General features: G+C 40.7%; 1 protein-coding gene across 7 annotated transcripts; it reads left to right on the forward strand.

The window, feature by feature from the left end:
• Positions 1-2,868: 2,868 nt before the first annotated feature.
• On the forward strand, positions 2,869-21,873 carry ARFGAP1 (ARF GTPase activating protein 1). Of its 7 annotated transcripts, XM_086622719.1 has the most exons (14): positions 2,869-3,015; positions 4,383-4,446; positions 5,370-5,479; positions 7,025-7,196; positions 8,369-8,469; positions 9,230-9,319; positions 9,987-10,083; positions 12,677-12,733; positions 13,758-13,790; positions 14,715-14,744; positions 16,635-16,691; positions 18,680-18,739; positions 19,949-20,025; positions 20,494-21,873. In XM_086622719.1, the coding sequence occupies exons 2-14, from the start codon at positions 4,387-4,389 to the stop codon at positions 20,846-20,848; spliced, it is 1,299 nt and encodes a 432-aa protein (XP_086478845.1). In that variant the 5' UTR covers positions 2,869-3,015; positions 4,383-4,386; the 3' UTR covers positions 20,849-21,873. The 7 variants fall into 7 exon arrangements, with proteins under 7 accessions (XP_086478845.1, XP_086478841.1, XP_086478843.1 ...); XM_086622715.1 differs by lacking the exon at positions 14,715-14,744 and having other exon boundaries at positions 20,491-21,873; XM_086622717.1 differs by lacking the exon at positions 14,715-14,744.
• Positions 21,874-22,163: the final 290 nt, after the last annotated feature.

The following is a 22,163-nucleotide window of genomic DNA, read 5'->3' on the forward strand; positions in this document are numbered from 1 at the left end:
TCTGAGTTCTCAAGCCCATTAAGTTGAAAACGAGATCGAGTCTTTGGTGGCTCAGGTGACAACCTGCCTACAGCTCATAGGGTGCTATTCAGAGCGTGCAACGCACAGAAATAACAAAAAACCCTCCAAGAAAAGGGTGTTATCACATTCCCATCAATTAACAAGACCACTCACGGAGCTAAAAGGGCTGAGTTTGGGGTTTTATTATTATTCACAGAGTTATGGTTACATAAGTCATAAGTAATGACAACGCAGAACTCGAACGGTGACATTTATCATGCAAATGGGTCTATTCCTTGCTCCTCGCTCTTCAGATTTATTAAATAGATTTATCTAACAAGGGTATCTACATTCCTTTTTGTTCCCCCTCAATTTAAGCGTTGTGACATCCTGCACATTACTCTGATGTAGTGGCTAATCTCAGGTGTGTTGGGAGAGAAAAAGGCAATAAAAATCCACGGCTTCTCAGTCCACGACAAGTGCTGCTACTACCCAGTATTGTATTCAGCCCACATAAGTGTTAATAAACGAGTCAAAATAGGGTTTTGTTGTTTCTCTTTTTCCTTTAATATTTGAAGGGTTATGAGGAACCTCCCCATGCTCATGCTGTCAGCTATTCTAGAAGAGGATTTTGCAGGTATTTTTGTGCAATTTAAACTGAGTGGTAAATCCACTTCATTTATGTCAGGGACTGCAATGTTTAGTAGCCAAAATCAAGTCTCATTAATAGATTGGAAAGGGTTCAGGAACTGTGTAAAAGAGGAAAAAGTGAAAATGATTGCTCTTTGGTTTAAACCCTGTTCCAGAGACTTTTTTTTTTTACCTAAGAAATTTCAAAGCCGTCATTTAAAATTATTTTTTTACAAGCAAAACTGCACACTAGGTAGGTTATCATACAAAGCTTTCAGTTGCTATTAGTCTTCCTCACTGCAATTATGACACACATATTCATGAAATATTTGCAGAATTGGGCTCTAGATGTTTTCTGTGCTCTCAAATCAGACTCCCCTTTACACGTTTGAGCATTATCCCTTCGTAGCCAAGTAAAATTATTTATATCTGAAAAACCTCAACATGGAAAACAGCTCAAAGAGGCTGTGCCTGCCATATATTTTATCACTTTATCCTGTAATTTGTTCCTTATTGTTACATTTCCTACGTGTTTGACATTGGGTGTAACAATTATAAAAATGGCAATTGTGCTAAAAATATTTGTAATTTAGTTTCAAGCTAGAATAAATTTATAACCTGAGAAAGGGAAGATGTAGAGAATACAATGCAGGATGCCTTTGTAAATGTTTCTTGTCAGCATTATCTATTATCTTAGAATAGATATTTGTCAGACATTGCAGGGATGCTATGCACCCACCCCAAATTCCGGGAACGGAGCAAACTGGACTTGCCAGGGAATGATGTGGATTTATTTGCTTGCTAAGAAAGGCAAATGTTTGTGGCTTCCCTTCATTCCTACTGAAAACCAGATAGTCCCACCCCCAGATAGACCCACTCGTGTGGGTCTTTGCTGCTCACTGTCCGTCACGGCTTGAAGATGACTCCTGGTTCGGGGCAAATTGCGATGGTGAAAACAGAAACACTGTTTTGTGCTGCTTTGGTGATGGCAATTCTGATCCTGGAAAGACGAAGCTGTCACTGCCAGAGCTGCTCAGATGAAGTGTGAACATGCACATTAGCTGAGCTGCTGGAGTGGGTCCAGAGGAGGCCACGGAGATGATCTGAGGGCTGGAGCACCTCTGCTATGGAGACAGGCTGAAAGAGTTGGGGCTGTTCAGCCTGGAGAAGAGAAGGCTCCGGAGTGATCTTATTGCAGCCTCCCAGTACCTAAAGGGGCTACAGGAAAGCTGGAGAGGGGCTTTGGAAAAGGGCTTGTAGTGACAGGACAAGGGGCAATGGCTTTAAACTGAAAGAGAGGAGGTTTAGATTAAATATAAGGAAGAAATTCTTCCCTCTGAGGGTGGTGAGGCACTGGCACAGGTTGCCCAGAGAAGTTGTGGCTGCCCCATCCCTGGAAGTGTTCAAGGCCAGGTTGGATGGGGCTTTGAGCAACCTGGTGTAGTGGAGGGTGTCCCTGCCCATGGCAGGGGGGTTGGAACTGGATGATCTTTGAGGTCCCTTCCAACCCAAACCGTTCTGTGATTCTGTGCTTTTGACATTTGGTAAACGAAGACCACGGGAGGGACTCCAAGCCCCGCACCGGGACGGATGGAAAACGCTTCCCAACACTGCTCCCCTGAGGCCGCGAGCGCAAACATTCCACGTGCAACCTCCCGATTGTACGGGAAAAACGGAGATGATTCATATCCCCCTTAGCTCCTCTAATACAGCGCCTAGAGAACGGGAACCTCATTCCCCACTGGTTTATGTGTGCCAGAAAATAATGGTGCTTAGCAGAAGAACCCAAACGCTTAATAATTCAATATTTTCCGTGTTTCTTGTCTTGGGGGACGGGGGGGGCGGCCGAGGCCCCGGGGCCGAAACGGCCCCGGGGCCTCGGCCGCCCCCCCCGTCCCCGCTCCGGGCCGTAAGGGGTTATGGCGCATACCCACAATGCTTTGCGGCGCCGCGGCGGGGGCAGCGGCTGCGCCGTGAGGCGCCGGGCGGGACCGGGACCGGCGGTGCGTTCCGCGGCCCCTTCATCTTCCGCCCCCTGCGCTTTTTCGGGGTGCTTCGTCCCCCCCCGGAGCCCCGGTAGACCCGTTGCTCGGCCTGTGCTCGGGCCCGGCCCTCCCGGGCTGTCGCACCGGGGCGGTCCCTGAGGGGAGGCGGCGGTGCTCGCTGGCGTGGCGGGGAGGCGGCCTGGGCTTCTCCTCACGACAACCCTCCCCTCCCACCCTGTTATATCTCTTAATTTGTTTTTTTTTTGTTATTTTCCTAGGACGGAGAGGCCAGCGTGCTCGCCGGGGGTCGGGCCATGTTCTGAGGGAGCCTCCAGGACTCGGCTGGGATCCGGAGATCGGTGAAAAAATCGTCCTCCTCGCGGCCCCCGTGAAGCTGTCGGTAAGCCGGCCGTGCTTCTGGGTGTGCAGAACGGCGCGTTTTTAAAAGCGTGCACCAGCCTCCGAGATATGTTTGGAAATCAGCCTTGCCCGCGGCGCGGAGATGGCGGTGGAGGTCGGTTCGAAGCGTTTCTCCGGCCGGCAGGGCCGCCGTGGCCTTTTTGCTCCGGTGAGACCCACCGTGATGTCATGCAGACCACGTCACCAGCCTAATCGTCATATTCAGAAGCTCTTTACCAGTCAACTCTGCGAATTTGTTGCTGCATCAGAGGACCGGTGTCCTCCTATGGCTCATTTCCACTTAAAAGTGCCTTTTTTCTTGCTTTTTTAGCAAGCTAAAGATTCCTGACGTGGAAATTCATACCACGCACGGGTAGTTCTTGCTCTGGAAATGGATCGTTTAGGAAATAAGACTGTCAGATTTCTCTGTTTCCCCTTTGGAACCTTTAGCCCAAAATATTTATATTCTTCAGTGAAAACTTATTCCTAAACTAAACATTTTCTGTACTGCTCGTATCCGTTTACATCGATCGAAACAATGCCTGTTTATTTAAGGTGTCTGCACAATCGTTACTTCAGTATTTACTCCTGAAACTTAAACAGCACAGTGGCTACGTGCCCAGTCAGCAACTAGGGCTCAGCTTTTGGGTGGTAAACGATAATTTGATCACTTACAACTTTGTGGGCAAATACAGTTGAAAATACACCAGGTACCTTCAAAGACGGCGCCGTATCTGTTATCGTATTTATCTGTTATCGTATTTATCTGTTATCGTATTTATCTGTTATCGTATTTATCTGTTATCGTATTTATCTGTTATCGTATTTATCTGTTATCGTATTTATCTGTTATCGTATTTATCTGTTATCGTATTTATCTGTTATCGTATTTATCTGTTATCGTATTTATCTGTTATCGTATTTATCTGTTAGAAAGCTTAGAGCGTGACTCTTTTTCCTTGTCCCTCTTTCCTTCATTTCCAAATGATTTAGTGGAGGAGAACAAGGTGAGAAGCTGGTGGCCTTAGTGACCTCCTTTTTTTTTCTTGGGTGACATGGTGTGGATAAAGCTCTGCCTTCCCACCAGACAGATGTGGTGGTTTGGTCAGGGAACTTGGTGTTTCTGGAAGGGGCATGTGTTCAGATTGCATTTGGCTGGAGGTCTTTCAATTGAAAAGTTTTTATCAAAAAAAGCAGTTACGGCAGACCCAAAGGCAATCACTTCCTCTGTCAGCTTGGAGATAGAGATCTGAAACTCCTACTGTATGTAAACATTGGAATGGTGTGGATATGGGCTGTTGTAGGACGGATCTTACCATTATCAAATCCTTGAATATGACTTAGTTTTTTGTTTTTCTCCCTGTGTAGAATTATGGCGAGTCCAAGAACAAGGAAAGTCCTGAAGGAAGTGAGAGCACAAGACGAGAACAATGTGAGAAAACTATAATCTTCTTTAGATGAGTTTTGCAGAATTGTATTTTCTTTTTACCTACTCCAGATGCATGTTGTGGTCTGCTACAGCTGTTGAGTTTACAGTACTAGTATGGCTAACTGATGGTAACATATAAATTTGGGTATCTCGTTTGTGTTAGTTCCAGTAACTTTCATTCATATATGTATTATAAAACCTTGCTGCATATTTAGCACAAGTCTTTCAGAAGTTCCAGTAATGCTGTAATCCCTAGAGTCTGTTCAACAGGTGATGTCTTGAGCAAAGCTTAATTAAAATGATCTATTACAAGTAGCTTGCTTGTGCACTACCTTAAATGTGATAGCCCATGGGCAGGTTACGTTTTATTTATATCAATGCATAAACCTTGGATGGTGATTCCAGTCGTGAGAAGTTAAGTTGTTGCACTGTAGAAGCAATAAAGCTGTTTTTAAGAAAAACCTCTGTTTAGATCTGCTGTCGTTCGCTGCCAGACTGTGGTATGACTGAATAAACGCTCTGAACTTTAAATGTTGCATGTTTATTTTGCCAAGAAGACCTCAAGAATTCAGTTTGGTTAGTTCTGCTCCTTCAAGATAATATAGAAATTAAATTAAGTTGAATTCTTTGCTCATTAATTTCAACTTGCTCTACTTACTACCTCACTGGTTTTTGGTAGTCAGTACAGTAATTTTTATAATCTAAGTCAGGCAAGTTAATGAGTATTTCTTTCCATGCAGCATAAATAAATATTTGAAGGAAGCTTGTGCTGTCAGAGAAGGTATTTCCAAACACTAAGAACTCTCCTTTCTGAAATGATTTTCTGTGTGTAACACTTTTGTGGTTTGACTTCTTGAGCTGCACTGTGACAACTTCACAGGGACGAGTGCTAATGGAGTGTTAGAGATAACTGTTTCTCTCCGCAGGTCTGTTTTGAATGTGGTGCATTTAACCCCCAGTGGGTGAGTGTGACCTACGGAATTTGGATCTGTCTTGAGTGCTCAGGAAAACACCGAGGCTTGGGAGTTCACCTCAGGTCAGCCTCTCAAGCAGACGATGGGCTGAGTTGGGTTACCTCAGGGTGCATTATGGCTGTGAACAGAGTGGATTGTTTCGGAAGGGTATAGAATGTCTCAATTCCAACATTTCTCCAGAGGTTTTGCTTCATGCTCCTCTCCAAAGTGAGCTTTCCTCTCTGTGCCTTGTCTGTAATCAGTTGGGGCATGTGCTGCCCCAGTGCAGTCATGTTGTGCCCAGTTCTAGACAGCAGTGTCTCTGGCTGCATTGTGAGGTGGTGTGTGGTAATACTGCACTAATCCTTGTACTCTCTTCTTTTAATCTTCTATCATCTTTATCGAGTAAAACCAAAGTAGTGCTAGAACAGCATGAGAGTTAAGCAAAAAAAGTCACATTAAACTTACTTCTGTAGTGTATGCAAGCGTAAAGAACAGTTTTATTCTGTTCAGAAGCCTGAACAATAAAACAGAACAAAAATTAAAAAAAAATACTTTTTATTTTTACCAAGAAACATACTCAACTGAGATGGGAAACTGTGAGATAAGAACTATTATGTGTTCCAGAGACTCACAGTATGGGTATATATAGGGGCAGAGTGGGGGACAGTTACTCAGATGAGAAGGGAGAGAAAGCCCAGGAGGGGAATCACCAAAGCAAGGAGGCTGTTTGCAAGTATGTGCTTTGCTTTTCAAGGGGTGATTTGAAGCTCATTAGTGAATAGAAATGCCATAGGAAAGAGAGTTTGGAACTATTCCATAGGTACATGAAAGAAAAAATTAAATTACTGAGATGAGGCTAGGATGAAGGGTGTTTCTTTGGGAACAAAAAGAAAGAAGTCAGTCAAGAAACGAGTTTTAAAGAGCCTTGTTGATGATGGTGTCTCACTTTTTTCCCCCTCTGTGACCTTGTATTTAACAGTACGGCACTGTTTGGGTTGTTTTTTTGTTGTTGGTTGAGGGTTTTTTTTGTTGTTTTTTGTTTGTTTGCTTGTTTTAAACATAGTTTAATAAGCAGTTTCAAGAATTTATGGCTTAAAGCAGGGTTGAGATGCTAATTGCAGTCATAAATGCCTTGAGATGAGGTCACATTATAGAATAGAGTGTTTTAAACAGTTGAGCTGTCAGTGCCTGCTGGTTGTTAGGAGCAGAAGCATGGAGTGGGACAGGAGGTGTCCTCGCAGGTCGCTGAAGTGTAGCTGTGAAAATAGACAGGAAAAGAAAATTGCAGAGTAAAGAAATATCAGAAAAGTTGCTTTTATATAGTGGGTTAGATTAATTTCTGGACTTGAAGAAAACTGCTTTTTCTGTCACTTGCCTTCTGTTGACTGTCTCCTTTAAGTGCCAATAAATGGCGTGATTTTAGCTTATTTCAGTGAAGATTTGACAACCTTCTGTATCTTCTGTACTTCTATATCTTTCAGTACTTGGGGAGTGTTCTCTGACATGTTTATACTCTCAACCTTTGAGAGAGATTGCAATGTTTTTTTTATCCTTGCTGATACAGCAGGAAATTACAACAAGCTGTGATTTAATTTTGTTTTAAAAAAAAAACAACTGCTTTTCAGTTTTGTACGTTCCGTAACCATGGACAAATGGAAGGATATTGAGCTGGAGAAAATGAAGGCTGGAGGTAATAGCAAATTTCGAGAGTTCCTGGAGTCTCAAGATGACTATGATCCCTGCTGGTCAATGCAAGAGAAATACAACAGCAAAGCTGCGGCTCTTTTTAGAGATCAGGTAAGTTCAGTTGTGTATGTCCTCATGCCCTACTAGCTGAAAATATCAAAGTGCTTTGTAAGCACTTGTTTTTGAAGGATGGGAGAGGGAAAGTAGCAAGCTTTTGAACCTCTGCAGTGGCCCTTGGAAGGAATAATTCTTCAAATGTAAGAATTTTCTGTAGAAACTTTCTTTTCTGCATTTAGCTGAAGTGGCTCAGATTTTCACTGCTGCAATTTGTTGCAACAAATTAGTCGGTGGAGCTGTCCCAATCCACACTAAGTGGTTTACTACTTCAGCAGTACAGTTTTAGCCAAAGTGATTATTGATAAGTCTTTTGTGTATGTAGTAACAAAATTTGCCAAACACTGACAGGCCTATAAATGAATAAATTAGTAATTGTAATGGCATTATCACTTCATGGAGGTTTGGAGTTTCCAAAAATCAAATGATGAACAGCTTGAACTCGTGAGCTTGGAGATTTACAAGGATACTGTATTTTTGATCTGACCCCGCCACGGAAGTGGTTAAAAGGTACATTTTGTGCTTACTGGGGTAGCTATGCAGCTTTGAAGGTGTGTGTGTCATCTCTTTGCATCCTTAGAAGTTTCTAGGAATTAGGAGATGGTAGAAGTTGCTAGGAATTAGGAGATGGTAGGCTTGATCCTGATGAAATCACAGAATTCCTAAGTTCTGTGCTGTAAGCCTTTATTATGTGAAATGGGGAACTGTGGAGTTTCTGTGGCAAGGCCTTTGGAAATTTTGTGTTAACTTGCCGAAGTTATGACTTGGATAAGAGGAGTGGTAAGGGGTGAAGAGATGAAGTTCAGATCCTTTGTTTGAAGGAGGCAGGAGAACATGAAAATTCTGTGTATGTGTTTTACCTCCTCTATGCCAGACCATAAATTCACCTCTTTCTATTCCTCTTACATCTGTTTGTTAATCTAGTCTTTCCTCTTCAAACCAAATTTGCCTGTTTGAAGTTGCCTCAAATCAGTTGCCTGACATAGTGTTCAATTCAACGCTTCTAGCCTGAGATTCAGAAAAAAAATGATTTCTTGTAAAACAAATCAATTGATCTGTGTAGCTGGCAGCAAGTTGGAAAAATGAGTTGTCCTCACTTTACAGGACCAGTCTATAACTTGTATGAAAACTTTAACCTAGCGTTCCAATTATTTTCCTACCTCTTCTAGGTAGCTACAGTAGCTGAAGGCAAGGAGTGGTCTATTGAAACCTCTCCTGCCAGGAACTGGACCCCACCTCAGCCTAAACTGTCTCTCTCTTCCACTCATCGGTGTGTATCTTGTTATCTGATGTTAATGTAGCAGCAGCGGGATCAAAACCTGGTGTTTGAACGTCTACTGCTTTTGTTCTGTTGATGCCGGTGTCTGAACAAGCATTTCTTTTGCTGAAGTTAAGGAATATGAGGTAGCAGGGCTTTAATTTCTGTAATAATTGCCACCTCCTCCACCTGGATCTTAACCCTGGCAGAGACAGGTGAGCAAGAGGAGAGGACAAGCCATGCTGGTTTTGTCTTGACTTGTAATGCACCTGAGATTACTCATTGTGTCAGTCACGTGTAGCGTGTCACAGCCTTACCTGAACTGCAGTGCTGTTCCACTTCGTGATGGAATGCCAGGGAAGAACAGCCTTTTTCCTTACGGTGCTAATTACTAATGGGAGGTTCAAGGCTGGACCACAGCAGTTTTGTTTTTCTGCTTTCCCATGAAGTGTTTGTTATTCTTTGCACTAAAGAATCAAGTTAACTTAAAAAGCAGTTGTAAATCAAGTGAACAAGCACTTCATGCCTGGCCATCATCCAGCCAGTTCAGGGGCTAGCTGTAGTCTGAGCAGCATTGTCTGTGTCTGAGTCTGCTGTTGCTTGGTTCATTCAACACTCCGGTGGCTTTTAGTGGTCGCATTAGAGTTCCCTACTTGCCAAGCGAAAGAAATTATCAATTTTGCGCCTGTGTTACGATGATGTATGTCAGGCTGCGCTGCTGAGCTGGTGGTTTTTGCTTTATGTTGTCTGACTCATAAATCTTCCATTTCAGTAGTTCTGCTGGGCAATCTCAGGCTGCAACTGCCTCCTCTGACAAGGCTTTTGAAGACTGGTTAAATGATGATGTCAACTCCTACCAAGGGTAATGTAATATTTATTAACTTCTTGAGTGCCTGGCCCTCTAGCGTAACAAAGACTCGGATGTTCGAGTACAGCTACACGACTGTGATCCTGATTCACTAGTTAACAGTTACATCTTGTTTACTACTGAAAATATGTTAATAGTATATGAGAAAGGGTAAGAGGAAGGAAGGCGCCTCTGAATGCGTTTGTGTAACAAAAATGTTTGAATAGCGTTGAAGGAAGTGCTTGTAACTCAAACGTCACTGTGGTGGGCTCCAAAGTAGGGAGTTTTTAGTGTTTATAGTGACTTGAGTTAAATGGGGATTTATAAAGACAACACTTTCCTTCTTTCTTTCCTTTTCCCATTTTCATGTATTACTTTATGAGGATTTACTCAGACTTCTGATGTCACTGGTCTGTTGAACCTGGAGAGTCGTTGAGACCACATTAGCTGACATAGGAGACACCAATTTGCAAGGGTTCATCCGTGGATCTTTGTTGGTGTTAATGACTTTATGAAGCGAGTGGGTTTGTGTTTTGAGTGTGAGATGCTGTAAGACTTTTTCCCAGGTATATTTGAAAGTCTGTTAAACAGTTGCCATGCTTTCATACTTTCCTGGTTTTGTTTCATGGCTTTCATGGATGCATGCTAATACAGATGCTGTTTATTCATGTTCTTCTGGTAGTGGCCAAGAGAATCGCTATGTGGGATTTGGAAACACAGTAAACCCTCCGAAAAAAGAGGATGACTTCCTGAATAATGCTATGTCTTCCTTGTACTCGGTAAGGAAATGCTTGGAGCTTTCTGTGACCTGAGTTACTCTTTTCTTCTACTTCATCTCCTGCTATGGGAGAATATAAATGAAAAAAGAGTAACTAAAAATGGCAAGTAGATACAGACAGATGTAGAGTATTGGTTGTGTTCTCAAAGAGTGAAGAAGATACTGGTAGACTTTAAAAGGCAAAATGAAGGGAGAAACTTGAGCAAAACTCAGAAATTGTGTCCGGTATCAGTTCGTAGAAAGAAGGAAATGAAGATAGAGGAATGGATTAAGAACTAATACTTAACAGGGCTTGAAGGGAGTAAAAAAAAAAAAAATAGATAGTTACCTGTTGGGAATAGCAGTTAGGCTGGTAATCCTCTAAATAGATTAACCATATTTTGTGTGTTCAGTGGAAAACAACTGAAATGTGTGTGTATGTGGGTGCCAGAAGTCCTGAGCAGTGGTGAAAACGTTTGAAGTACTTGTGACAGGGTGCGAGGCGATAACAGCATGTGGTTGAACAGTTGTGATTAGAGATGCTGAACGATGCATCGTTAAAGGAAATGGGAATGCAGTCAGAGGCAGTCAGGGACATACTGGTGCTTTGACAGGCTGCAAAGTGACAGCGCTGAACAATGTTTGGGATTTGGAGTCACTTTGAAATACAGTAAAGTTTGCTACCAGGGTTGGTGGCCAGAAGTCTTTTGTAGAGCTTCATCAGTCTAAATATCCACACACCAGGTTCTATTGTTTGGTTGGTTGTTTTCAAAATATAACAATTTCACAAGAACATAATAGAAAAAGGCAGCATCTGAGCCTGTGAACAGGTGATCTCACAGGGTGCTCAGCGTAGATCTGCTGAATATTTTCTAGGAATGTCGTAGACTGTAGGCCAAGAGCTCAAGTTAGAAACCACATCTGTAGCATACGGCAGCTGTGCTGAGACAGCAAAGGGGAGACGACACTCTCGACCGTTATTTGAAGACAGGAGCTCGTGGAAATTTGTGATGAAAGCTCCCTCTCGTGACCACAGAGCCGCACTACAGCACGGTTCCAAGGCCTTTATTATCGTGAGACTAAATATTTGCATGCTGGTGAGGAAACCAGTTTTCCTCCCACTGCATATGATTGCTTTTGCCCACACACCCTGTGCTTATGTGTGTCCATTATTTTCTGCTGTTACATATCAGAAGGAGCATTTGCTGTAGAGTTCACACCGACCACACTATCCAACTCCTTCTGTAAAGAACAGATGTAATTGCAGTTTGGGTTTGAGTCCCTCGAGACTCTGCTTAACGTAAAAACTGTGGAATTGGTGGAATAATTATCTTCCAGTGTTTCAGCGTAGGACAGGAAGGGCGATTAATGAAGAGACTTCAAAAAAGATAGGCCAAAAATATTTTTTGCTGCTTTTTTAGAAGGTGTTCCCTCACCCTAAATATGTGGTGTAATCAAATTAAATAGAAGGGATAAGGAGAAGAAGATGCTATTTACAGCCTTTGTATGGGAATCTACCCAAAAGGCAGCTTGTTACCAAAACATCTTCACTTTGATGGAAATCAAATTATTAAAAGGCAGTGACAGATGCATAAGGACATGGATGTTAGCCTTGCATTTATAGTGCTCTGTTTAAAGGATTCTGTAGCATAGCTTAAAATTAGGTGGTGATGATCTGCAAAGAAGAAAAACTATTTCTTCATTCATTATTATATACAAGGAGAAGCACAGACATGGTAAAGTTTGTTTCTGGTTTTTATCCTTTCAAGTATGGTGGGGTTTTTTTGCACTTGTTTTGCTGGACAGATTCTAGATGAATGAGTTACTAACAAGAACTGAAACCTAAACAGTTGTTAAGAGGTTTTTAATTATTTTGTTAAAAAAATGAAATCATTAGAATCACTCTCCCATTCCACTTTCTTTTAGCTAGTTTCTTAAGAAGTATCTGCTAATCAGTAGTTAGAAGAAACCTTTTCTGTTTAATTACAGAAAAGTCTTAAGAAATGGCCAGTGGTTTTCAGATCTTCCAAGAACAAATGAGGCAAAATAAAACTTTATTTCTTTTGGTTTTGAAGGTAAAATTTGCAGCAAACAAGCAGGTTGAAGCTTTATTATGAAATGGAAAATTGCTCTATAGGCATTTTATGAATTGCCACCTCTTGTTTTCTTCTCAGCTTTTTTAGACATATTTAAACTGCTCACTGATTAATTTTTTTTCCTTGTTTTTCTTTTTTCGAACACTTTCCCCCCTATCCAGTGCTTACTTGTTGAAGAGCCAATCTCCACTTACTAAGGCTTTAATGTCTTTTTTTGTTCTCTTGCTTTTCTACAGGGGAGGAATTTTTTTTTTGTGTGTAGCCATTTTTATTAGAATAATACCTGAAGCACTCAGGTTTGTTCAGTTTGCAGCTGTTTGACCCAAAAATGGAAGTTCATCACCATATTACAGTGAAGAGAGTCTATAATTTTTGCTCTTACTAGTGAGTAGTTCTTAATACTACAGGACAAGCTGTGTTGGAGAACATTTTGACTTAATTTAACATGTAATACTGAACACTTGGTTGTTCACTATTATTCACTACTCATAGCTTACGATATTCTCCCTTTCTTTAAAGGGATGGAGCAGTTTTACAACTGGAGCAAGCAAAATTGCCTCAGCTGCTAAAGAAGGTGTAAGTAAACAATGTATTTCACTGTAATTCTTGTAAACCCAGAGATTCTGTTAGTGTTCTAATAGTGATGAATATTTAAAAGTATTACAAAGACAAACTAAATTCTGCTCTTTGTTTCTTTGCCTATGGCATATAAAATAGATGCATATTGAATTCAGATCTCTGCCTGAAGTACTTCTCACGTTTCTGGATGGACATTTTTGTGAATGTGTCCACTGGATGTAAGCATCAAGAAAGAGCTCAAGAAAAATTTTTATTATAAAGCAGAAATTTCCGTCTGTGCCAAGTGAGGCCAAATCGCCTTCTTCAGCAGGAATTTAATGCCAAGTTACACACTGCTGATGGTTTTATGCTTTTTCCTTCCTTTGACTTCTCTCTAACTGCAGCATTTTTGTCAGTTTAAATAGAAAGCTTATTGGGCAGAGGTTGTGCCCAGAGGGACACTTTGAGGGGAAAAATACAAGGCATGGTCTTCATGCTCTGCATGTTCTGCCAATTCACGCAGAATTTAGGTGACAATCATTCAACTAACTGTAGACTAAAACCAGAGGAAATAAAAGTTATTACATTTTACATAGATGATGGTGGAAAGAGATTAAATATTTTTGTGAAAATTGTGCATTACAACTTTTCCCAGTTTTGCTTAGTATTCTTCCAAACTTTTACGAGCGTATCAGTTATCTCCCAAGTTCAAACAGTTCATGAGCGTTAACAGAGTGTAACATCTCTTGCTTTGGATGACATTATGAGAGACAAAAACATTGATACTCATCTGCGTTGGCCCACCAAGATCTAGTTTGTATTGAAGACCCTGTCTTCCACCTGTTGTAAGTTGAGAAAAACCAATGGTTCCCCAGAGCAATCTGGAACGCCAGGGGTGGTGATATGGATACTCTCTGTTCATTGCGAAATTCTGGCAAAGGTCCATTTGTCTTGGAGAGGATCCTGCAGCATTTCTGAATGTGTGTGTTTAAAAATCAAAAAGTTTTGTTCCTAGTACACTCGAATTTGCTTCTTTTCGCAGGCTACCAGGTTTGGATCTCAAGCAAGTCAAAAGGTGATTATAGATTTAGCTGTGTCTGTTGGCTGTAATTGGCTTTAAATGTCAAGTGTTTGTCTGCAACAATCGGTTTAGACTTGATCAGCAGACCAGTGTGTTTATCCTTCACAGTGCACAGTAATTTTGGGGTTCTAGCTTTTATTTCCATGGGGATTACAATCAACTGCAGTGATTGAATTCAGCAAGAAATAAACAGTGATACTCTGCTGTGTGGAACTGCGGGGTGTGTTGGAGGGGCAGTAGAATGAAGTGCTTTAAACCATGCTTGCAAACTTAAAATACTCTTAATTTTTGTGAACCTTCAGTGTGGTCTGTCTCAAAGCCATTTTCTCAGTGATACAATGTAATGCAAGTCATCTTTCCGTTGCCAAAGCCTAATAAGATATTACAAATGTGAACTGCTTAATATTGTTATTAAATTAACTTGCTTGTGTGTATTTAAAAAAGTAGCAATTACAAGATTTCCTCTTTCAAACTAGGGTTAAAACAAAGCTAAGTGTTCTCCAAGTCTTCCTCTGTCACTCCTTCCAGCAGTGTCCCTTTTAGAAAACTGTTCTTTCCTTAGTATTATCAGCAAATGTCAATTATTATTAAGTGTAAAAGCTCCTCACATCTACTGACAAGGACCACGGCAACATGGTGCTCTGGAGTCTAAGCTGTGTTACTGAAGCTTAGATTTTATTCTTGAAACATCTGATCTTTTGCACTGTAGAACAGATTTCACATCTTTTTGATGTAATATATTGTTTAAAAGTAAATTTAGTGGCCAGTGACCAAACATATTCACTGTTTATCTTGTCAGTAGATGTTAAAGTTGGAAAAGGTTCGTGCTACTTAACTTGCCTGAAAACATGCTGCCAGTTTTTTGCTAAAAGCTGCTTCTACCTTCCTTGCTCTTTCTTTTTTGCTCTCTGGGTAAAGTTTTGGGGCTACAAGCAGCAGCCGGAGCCGGTAACGCCCTCCTGTATTTTCCTGTGCATGGACTCCTTGTCACTGTTGGTGCTGCATATGTTCAGTTGCTCTTGAGCTGTCTGTTCTTTTTTTTGCCTTAAGTCAAATCTGTTTTAGAATAATGTGTGTTTCGTACAGTAATGTTTCTTCAAACCTATTTTAAGTGAGTTAAATCAGATGGAGATATCCAAGCTCTGCACTCTCAGAAAACATCCTGTACTTTTGTTCATGCTTTTCGTAACCACAGATGACTTCAGGATTTCCGTTGCATGTCTGATCCAGGCATGCAGTACACCAGGAGCTACCCTGGGATGCTGTTTGAAGGCAGACTCTTCAATAAATGCCCCATTAGGTAGTGTTTGTAGTGGTGCTTAGGATGCTATCCAAAATTCAACAATAGAACAGATAAAGGAGTGGTTCAGATGGAAACACGATTGCACCTAAATCTTCCTTTTCTGAATTCACAAAATTATGCCTGAGTAAATGGGGTGATACAAGAATTTTTCCTGATTCTAGCAACAGCTTCACTTGGCATACCTAACCTGTTAATCTTAGTGTGTGATATGCTTTATTATATAACATAAACAGTTTGCCAGGTTTAGTAGACTCTGAAGGATTTTTCAAAGATGAAAAATCCCCTTTCTCGTTTTTCTTAAACAATTTCTAGCCTCACTTCCAATGGAAACTTTGTGATTTGCGTTCGCATTTCTTACTAGGTGGAAATGAGGTTTCCTTTTGCCTTTGTCCTCTCAAATAACTTTTGAACTGGTAAGGAGTAGAAGTATTGGAGATAATGGTGGCTGCGTAGAGAGGAGATCCTAGTAGTGCTGTGGCTGAAGGAAAAGATTTTTGGACAACTGGGAATCTGTGGAGGAGGGATGCTCAAGGTGCTCCATGCCCAGGAAGAATAGGAATGCAGGCTTGCACCCTAACCTGTGTTAGCAATAAGATACAGACTCTTAGGAAATGAAATTTCCTTAGTCTATGCTGATGTTTAGGAATAATGTTTGTCTCGCAAGCAAATTGGCACCTTTGGATTAATTGGGCTAATTCAAAAGGTAATTGATATAACATGGTGATTCTGAAGAAAAGTTTAGATCAATCAAAGGCTTACGGTGGTAGCAGGGGAAGGAATAGTTTCAAATGGAACATTTGCAAACCCTGCTGTCTGTGTCAGTGTCATCTTAGAAAAGTATATTTGTGACTTACACTGTGGGCTTACATTTTTGTAAGGTGCCTCTGTAGTACAATGTTCTTGGACTTGGTCTGGACTGCAAGAGATTTCTGAAGTGCATTGTTTTCTCTCCCTGCAAACCTGGAGCTGTAAAACAAACAAACACCAAAAATCTTCTGTAACAGCTTTGCTTCTTGTCTCTTTCTTAGAAACAGTTGGGCTGTTATGCATAGATGACAGTTGCAGCACTACAGGACAGAAAAATTGGTGAAAAATTGGCCAAAAAGATCTAATTCTACAAGTAATTGCGTTAGTAAGGAAAAACAAGGGTGGAGGAAGTCAGTTCTTCCAGCCATTCAGCTGCCGGCATTAGCGAGGGGCCCATCTTGTAGGCTACCACTGGCTGAACTGTTGCTTCTGCTTCCAGTGCAAGGTCAGGCTTGGCTTGGGCTCTGGGCATCTCCAACAACCTGTTGCCATGTGCATCTGTTTTTAATTTATTTTCTTGGAATGTTTTCTGCAGCACTGTACTGTGTGTGCTTTTCAGCTCATTCTGCTTGTCTCAATCAAAGCCTGAAGCTTCATGTGGTTTTGGAGATACTGCTGAGAAATTAGCCTGCAAAAGATGTTGGCTGTGTTTTTTTGTGGTGGATATATTTTATTTTTTTTTTTAAATAAAATATAACTGACTTTGTTTTTGTTTTGCTTTTAACTAGGCGTCAGAGTTAGGTCAGACATTAAATGAAAATGTTCTCAAACCTGCACAGGAAAAGGTAACTTTGGAACTAGTGAATTACTTGCAGAGTATGGTTATGCTGATTTAAGGAGTGATTGTTTCCTCCTGTCACAAGTGCCCAGTTTGTCTGTGCGTCCTTCTGTTTTTTCATCTACTGGCACAGTAGCAAAGGGGAAACATCAAATAATTCAAAGCTGGTACGTGACCAAAGAGAGATTAATGGGGCTGGTTTCCCTGCACCAATCTTTCCCATGTCCACCAGAGTCTCTTACATTCTTCCCCATTAGATACTATTTTTTAGATTTCAGGCATTCAATAATGGAAGATGTGTGGAAAATGCACCCTAAATGGATACAAAAATCTGTTATTAAACAACCCCAACTATTAATAGTATCTTTGAGTGTTGAGTTCGTAGTGTTTTACTCATCTGCCTGCCAATATTGTTGTAATTGAGCTAAGCATCTTTGAACCACTGTAGTTCATCTGCTGCCTCATCCAGGGACAGTAGAATTTGGGGCAAAGTATGTGTTTAAGATGAGTGGGGACAATTTATCAATAGGAGTAACATATTCTTGCAACTGTTATTTGGTATTTGTTGAGAATGACCTGGTGATCAGTTAAAACCCAAGTTTTCTATGCATCCATAGGCAAGGTGTGTGCTAAAGTAGTGCTTGGATTAGCAGTTCTGGTTACTGTTGTTCCAAGGAAACTGGTTTGAAGCAGATTTTCATCTTCCCTTTACAACTGTGAGTAGTGGCACTACCAGCAGCAGTTGGAAGGAAGCACACGTGCTGGCCTGAGTAAATGCAGGTGGGCACTAGTGGGCATGGAAAAAAAGCAAGGTAGTCCTCATGAGGGACTAGTGATCACTGGTAGTGTAAATTTTAGTCAAAGTTCTCCCTAGCATCAAATGTTGCCTTCCTGTGCCATGTGTTTTTAAAAAAAAAAAAAAGTACTTTTACGTCTTTCCCATTTGGTGAGCATTTGTTCTGTGCTTCTAGAATGTTGGATGAGCTCCAAAATTTTGATGAAATCTTTTCTGAGAATGTGGTGCTCTACTTGCTTACAGACCCTTGCCCAAAATATATTGGTTTTGATAAAGCAGGCTAATTTTGCTCTCCTAAGAGAAGCAGTGCCACCACTTTGGGATATGGATTAATTTTCAATTTGAAACGAATGGTTTAACCACATTGCAAAATAATTTCTCTTGCGTTACCTTTATTAATTCCACGTTCTTTATGTAGCATTTCAAATCACAGGAGAAGACTCTAATTTGTTTCCTATTCCCTAGAATTATCCACAACTTACTTCAGAGTGCTTAGGTGCATTATTTTCAGGGTTATTTTTAGGGTGCGTTTCCTTGAGCTGATTTTTATTTTGTAGGAGAAGTTAATGAGGAATGTTGCATTCTATATAAAAAAAAAAAGTTTGTTTCCTTTAGGATGTTGTTCTGTTAGTTCTAAATAAGTGTTACTTTCTGACGGGCTCAGTGATCACTGCCTGGCACTTATATGGTTATATAAGGTCACTTGCTTTGGATCAGCTGCCATTTATTAATTGGTGAAAGGCACTAATTGTATTCTGGTTGACCAAAATTCAAAGCACTTTTAATATTTAAATAATAAAGTATAAATCATAAAGAATAAAATTGATCAATTAAGTTTCTCAAAACTATTTTTTTATATATTAAAATGTATTTTTAAAATGTCCCGTTTGCAGATTGTTCTGTGTTGGTGTTTTATGCTCAGCGTTAGTGTAATGCTGCCTTCCTCAAACTGTCTATAGATCAGTAGAAAATTCCGACAAACCTCAAAGAACTGAAGTTCACTCCATCAGAGATCAGTGGACTTTACCTGTAATTTTTTTTAACTTTGTTAGCTTTGACTTAATTATGTTTTGATTCACTTCCAGTTTGGGGCTTTGTAATGCTTTTTGATTTTTGGCTGGTAAGCACAAGTAAGCTTGTCGTAAGGTTTCAGTAAGACTTTGTTTTATGACTAATTACCAATACTTTGATCCACGTAGGTGAAAGAGGGGAAAATATTTGAGGAGGTCACCGTGGGGGTATCCCAGTTGGCCAGCAAGGTATGAAGTGCCTGCCTGCCTGTGAGGAGGCCAAACTGTAAGCCAGTCTCCATATTCTTGCAACGAGTTTGCAGGGAAACAAGATGGTGCAGCTGCTGTCTCTGCTTGTGCTGGATGCAGAAGTTCTGCGAGTGTGATTTTCAGTAAGCAGTACTTCTGCTGAGGTGTTAACAAGCTACGTAGGTACGATGTAGTCCTTGGAATAGTTTCACCAAGGGCATGATGTAGAGTTATAATACAACCAGTGGCCCAAACACAAAAAGAAAATGCCTGCTAGAGAATATGGAGACAGCTTGCGTTACGCTTGTACCATTAAAGTTACTAATGTTCTACCTTTTCTCTTTGTCTTCTTTTGCTGTCATTGCTTGGTAACATGGTAAGTGTTGTCCACAACTGCTACGTACAGGAGTCCTGTACGATCTAAGGTCTGCTTTGGTAACTTGTGCAGGGTTCCCTAGGAGGATCTGTCTTTCTAGTGCCATGAAAGTCAGCACTGGAACCTCTGTCATGTACCAGCTGAGTGCCTTAAACGTTGGTAATATTTGAATAAAATAAGTGATGGTACCTGTTCTATTTAGAGCCTGGTTACTTTAAGTCTGAATTCTGGGATTCATCCTCCATGTCTGTGACTTAGAGTAGTGACTTCCATGAGTGTCACTTCAGAATTTGTTTCTAATGCAACGCCAGTCCGTTATAGTAACCCCTGAAGGATTCTCCTAGCAGTCATGTTTATTCTGGAACTCAACTTTCAGCCTGTTTTACGTGGGCAGTGAAATAATGCTACTGAACTGGAGTGAAAGTAGTTTTGTAGAACAGTAGAACTACAAATACCAGTTACACGAATTGTAACATCAAAACATCAACTTAACTGTCGTTAAGTTTAATTTTATGGGAGGAGTAATTCCAGCATTTTTGTCAAGGATGTCTAAGAGAGAATTCAGAAGCAGTTACTGAAAATGATGGGTGGAAAAGCTGAACTTGACCTACTTTTCACATCTTCCAGCAGCACGATGCTGTCAAATGTATGTTCTTTACATCAACCACATAACTGCCTGTGAAAAACATTAAGTTGTGAGTGAAATTTTCTGATGAAATGCCTTCTCTTTATCTGAACAAGTGGAGGAACGTGTTGTGGCTTTTGCTGTTGGATTTGGAAGAGGCATTGGTTCAGTCCAAATGAATGGAGTGTCGTCTTCTTTTTTCCTCTAGGTTCAGGGAGTTGGAAGTAAGGGATGGCGAGATGTCACCACTTTTTTTTCTGGCAAACCAGATGATAATTCTGAAAGGTATTTGCTTGTTACTATTTTCTGTGTCTCTTTAAAAACATAATTTTATCTCCTTTATATTCTCTGCAGTATAGCAGTAGCAGGTAATTTTTAAATAGGAAGAAGTTATTCTGTCTTTGCTCATCCTCCTGTTTGTAATACGGGAGGAATTCAGTCTATTTGTTTGACAGTTGTTAAACTGAGAACAAAATACTGCATAGCACTTGGGCTTTGAAATTATTTGAAAGGCATGTCCCCTCACCCTGGGCCTATTAGTAGTACTTAAGGCTGTCAGCAAAAATCTGTGAATTGGAACATGATCTTAAGCCTTTTGGAGCAATGTATTTAGTTCTTCTGCCTTTATCGTCAGTTTTTGTTTAAGCAAAGGGCAGTAGTGTTACAGTTTCCTTTGTTTGGGGTCATTTATTGTTATGTTTGTAATAACTAATTTATTTCTACCTTCCTTTTTTCCCTCCCCCACCATAGAAGACCAGCTGAGGGAGACAGCTACCAGAACAGTGGAGGGGAAGGCTACCAGAACAATGCTGTAGATCAAAGCTTCTGGGAGACCTTTGGCAACTCAGATCCACCAAAAGCTCATAAATCTCCAAGCAGTGAGAGCTGGACCTATGTGGACAATTCCACAGAGAAGAAGAGCTCCGATAGCTGGGACGTGTGGGGCTCAGGAACAGTCTCCAACAACAAAAACAGTAACAGCGACAGTTGGGAAAATTGGGAGACCAACTGGGAAAACGCAGGAGGAGAGAGCAAGACCAAAAAACCTCCTAAGGCAACAAAAAAGGCGTCTTCAGCTGATGATGGGTGGGATAACCAGAACTGGTAGAACTCTGTTAACCCTGTTTTGCACAGCTAGGAAGGGGAGGCTATGCTGGCTGATTGAGGGGAGAAAGTTTTACACACAACTGGAGTATCTTGGTTTACCTTACTGGTCTGTTACTTTTGTGCTTCCCATTCGTTCTACTTTCTTTTATCTCAGTTTAGGAAAAAAAAAAAAGCAGCATCTGAATCTTTTATTACATAAAGGTGGCTCTCTCTTTTTCAAGGGTAGTGATAAATTAATCTTCCCTGCACTATTGAAGCTGGATACAGTGACTATCTTAGCACGAATGTTTAAAGGAAAGAAAAAAACAGTGCAAGCACACTTTCATGGCACAACCTTGCATGTGTAGGTTAATAGGTGTTCATCCAGTCCTCCTAGAATTTGAGATAATCCGAGCTGTTTAGTGCAAACAAAGGACAGGGTGTGCCTTGAAAAGATAGCCATGAAGTAAGCAAACTGCAGTCCTGTAGATCCAGCTCGGATGCCTTACGGATTGCTCTGACCATATTAAGTCTGGCAATTCAAGATGGTCTTTAAGATACTTTTTATTGAAGCTTTGTTTTTAAACTTTGAGATCCCTTTTTTAGTCTTTTAAAACTTATTTTCTCCCCTTAGGATGAGTAAGGAATCTGAGGCTAGATAACGATTTGTGTAAACTCGTAGTTTTGTCCTGGGCCAGCAAGGGCTATCCAGCACGGCTCCACTTGCTGCCCTTGCTTGGTGGGTTAAGAGTTTGCACAGTGCAGCGTTCCTGCACAGACAAAATGCAAAGCTGTGGGGTTCTCCTTCCTTACCTAGGCCCTTCTTCCAGGTGGAGTATTTTGTATAGTCTGTTTTTTCTCTGTCTTTCTACCCGTCTCTTTTATCTGTTCTGATAAAAATGAAATCTTTCTGCTGCTTGTGGCCTTCTGGACATCTGTTTGGCAACTTCACAGTGAAACAAATTTATAAAAAAGATTCCAGTAAGAAAAAGTGGGTGGAAAATATGAGAACATTGAGGAGAGAGGCTGGCAGCAAGCCCCTTTCAAGATGAGTAGATGTCTGGATTTAATAGTAAAACTTAAATTAAGCAGATGTTTTCCAAATTAATATGTCAAACTCTATCTCTGTTTCTATCATGTATTTCTCCACGTTTTCTTCCTGGATCTTGTTAAAGAAACACTCTTTTGGAAACTTCAGAAACTCCTTGTCAGCATTAAGGAATGGAATAGAAGATTCAGTCATGTCTCAGCTTTGACTCAACAAATTGCTTTGCATGACACAAACCATAACTTTTACAGAAGAATTTTGACTTTAATGTCAAAGAAAGACGGCCTGT

Source organism: Tauraco erythrolophus, chromosome 18, assembly GCF_009769465.1.
Source record: "Tauraco erythrolophus isolate bTauEry1 chromosome 18, bTauEry1.pri, whole genome shotgun sequence".
Taxonomy (NCBI): domain Eukaryota; kingdom Metazoa; phylum Chordata; class Aves; order Musophagiformes; family Musophagidae; genus Tauraco; species Tauraco erythrolophus.

What these genes read in the sequence shown, in the direction of transcription:
- ARFGAP1 (XM_086622719.1), top strand. Translation starts at nt 4,387, where the DNA reads ATGGCGAGTCCAAGAACAAGGAAAGTCCTGAAGGAAGTGAGAGCACAA. An exon ending in CGGCTCTTTTTAGAGATCAG is followed by an intron (nt 7,197 to 8,368) that starts GTAAGTTCAGTT and finishes TACCTCTTCTAG; the next exon opens with GTAGCTACAGTAGCTGAAGG. An exon ending in GATCTCAAGCAAGTCAAAAG is followed by an intron (nt 13,791 to 14,714) that starts GTGATTATAGAT and finishes CTCTGGGTAAAG; the next exon opens with TTTTGGGGCTACAAGCAGCA.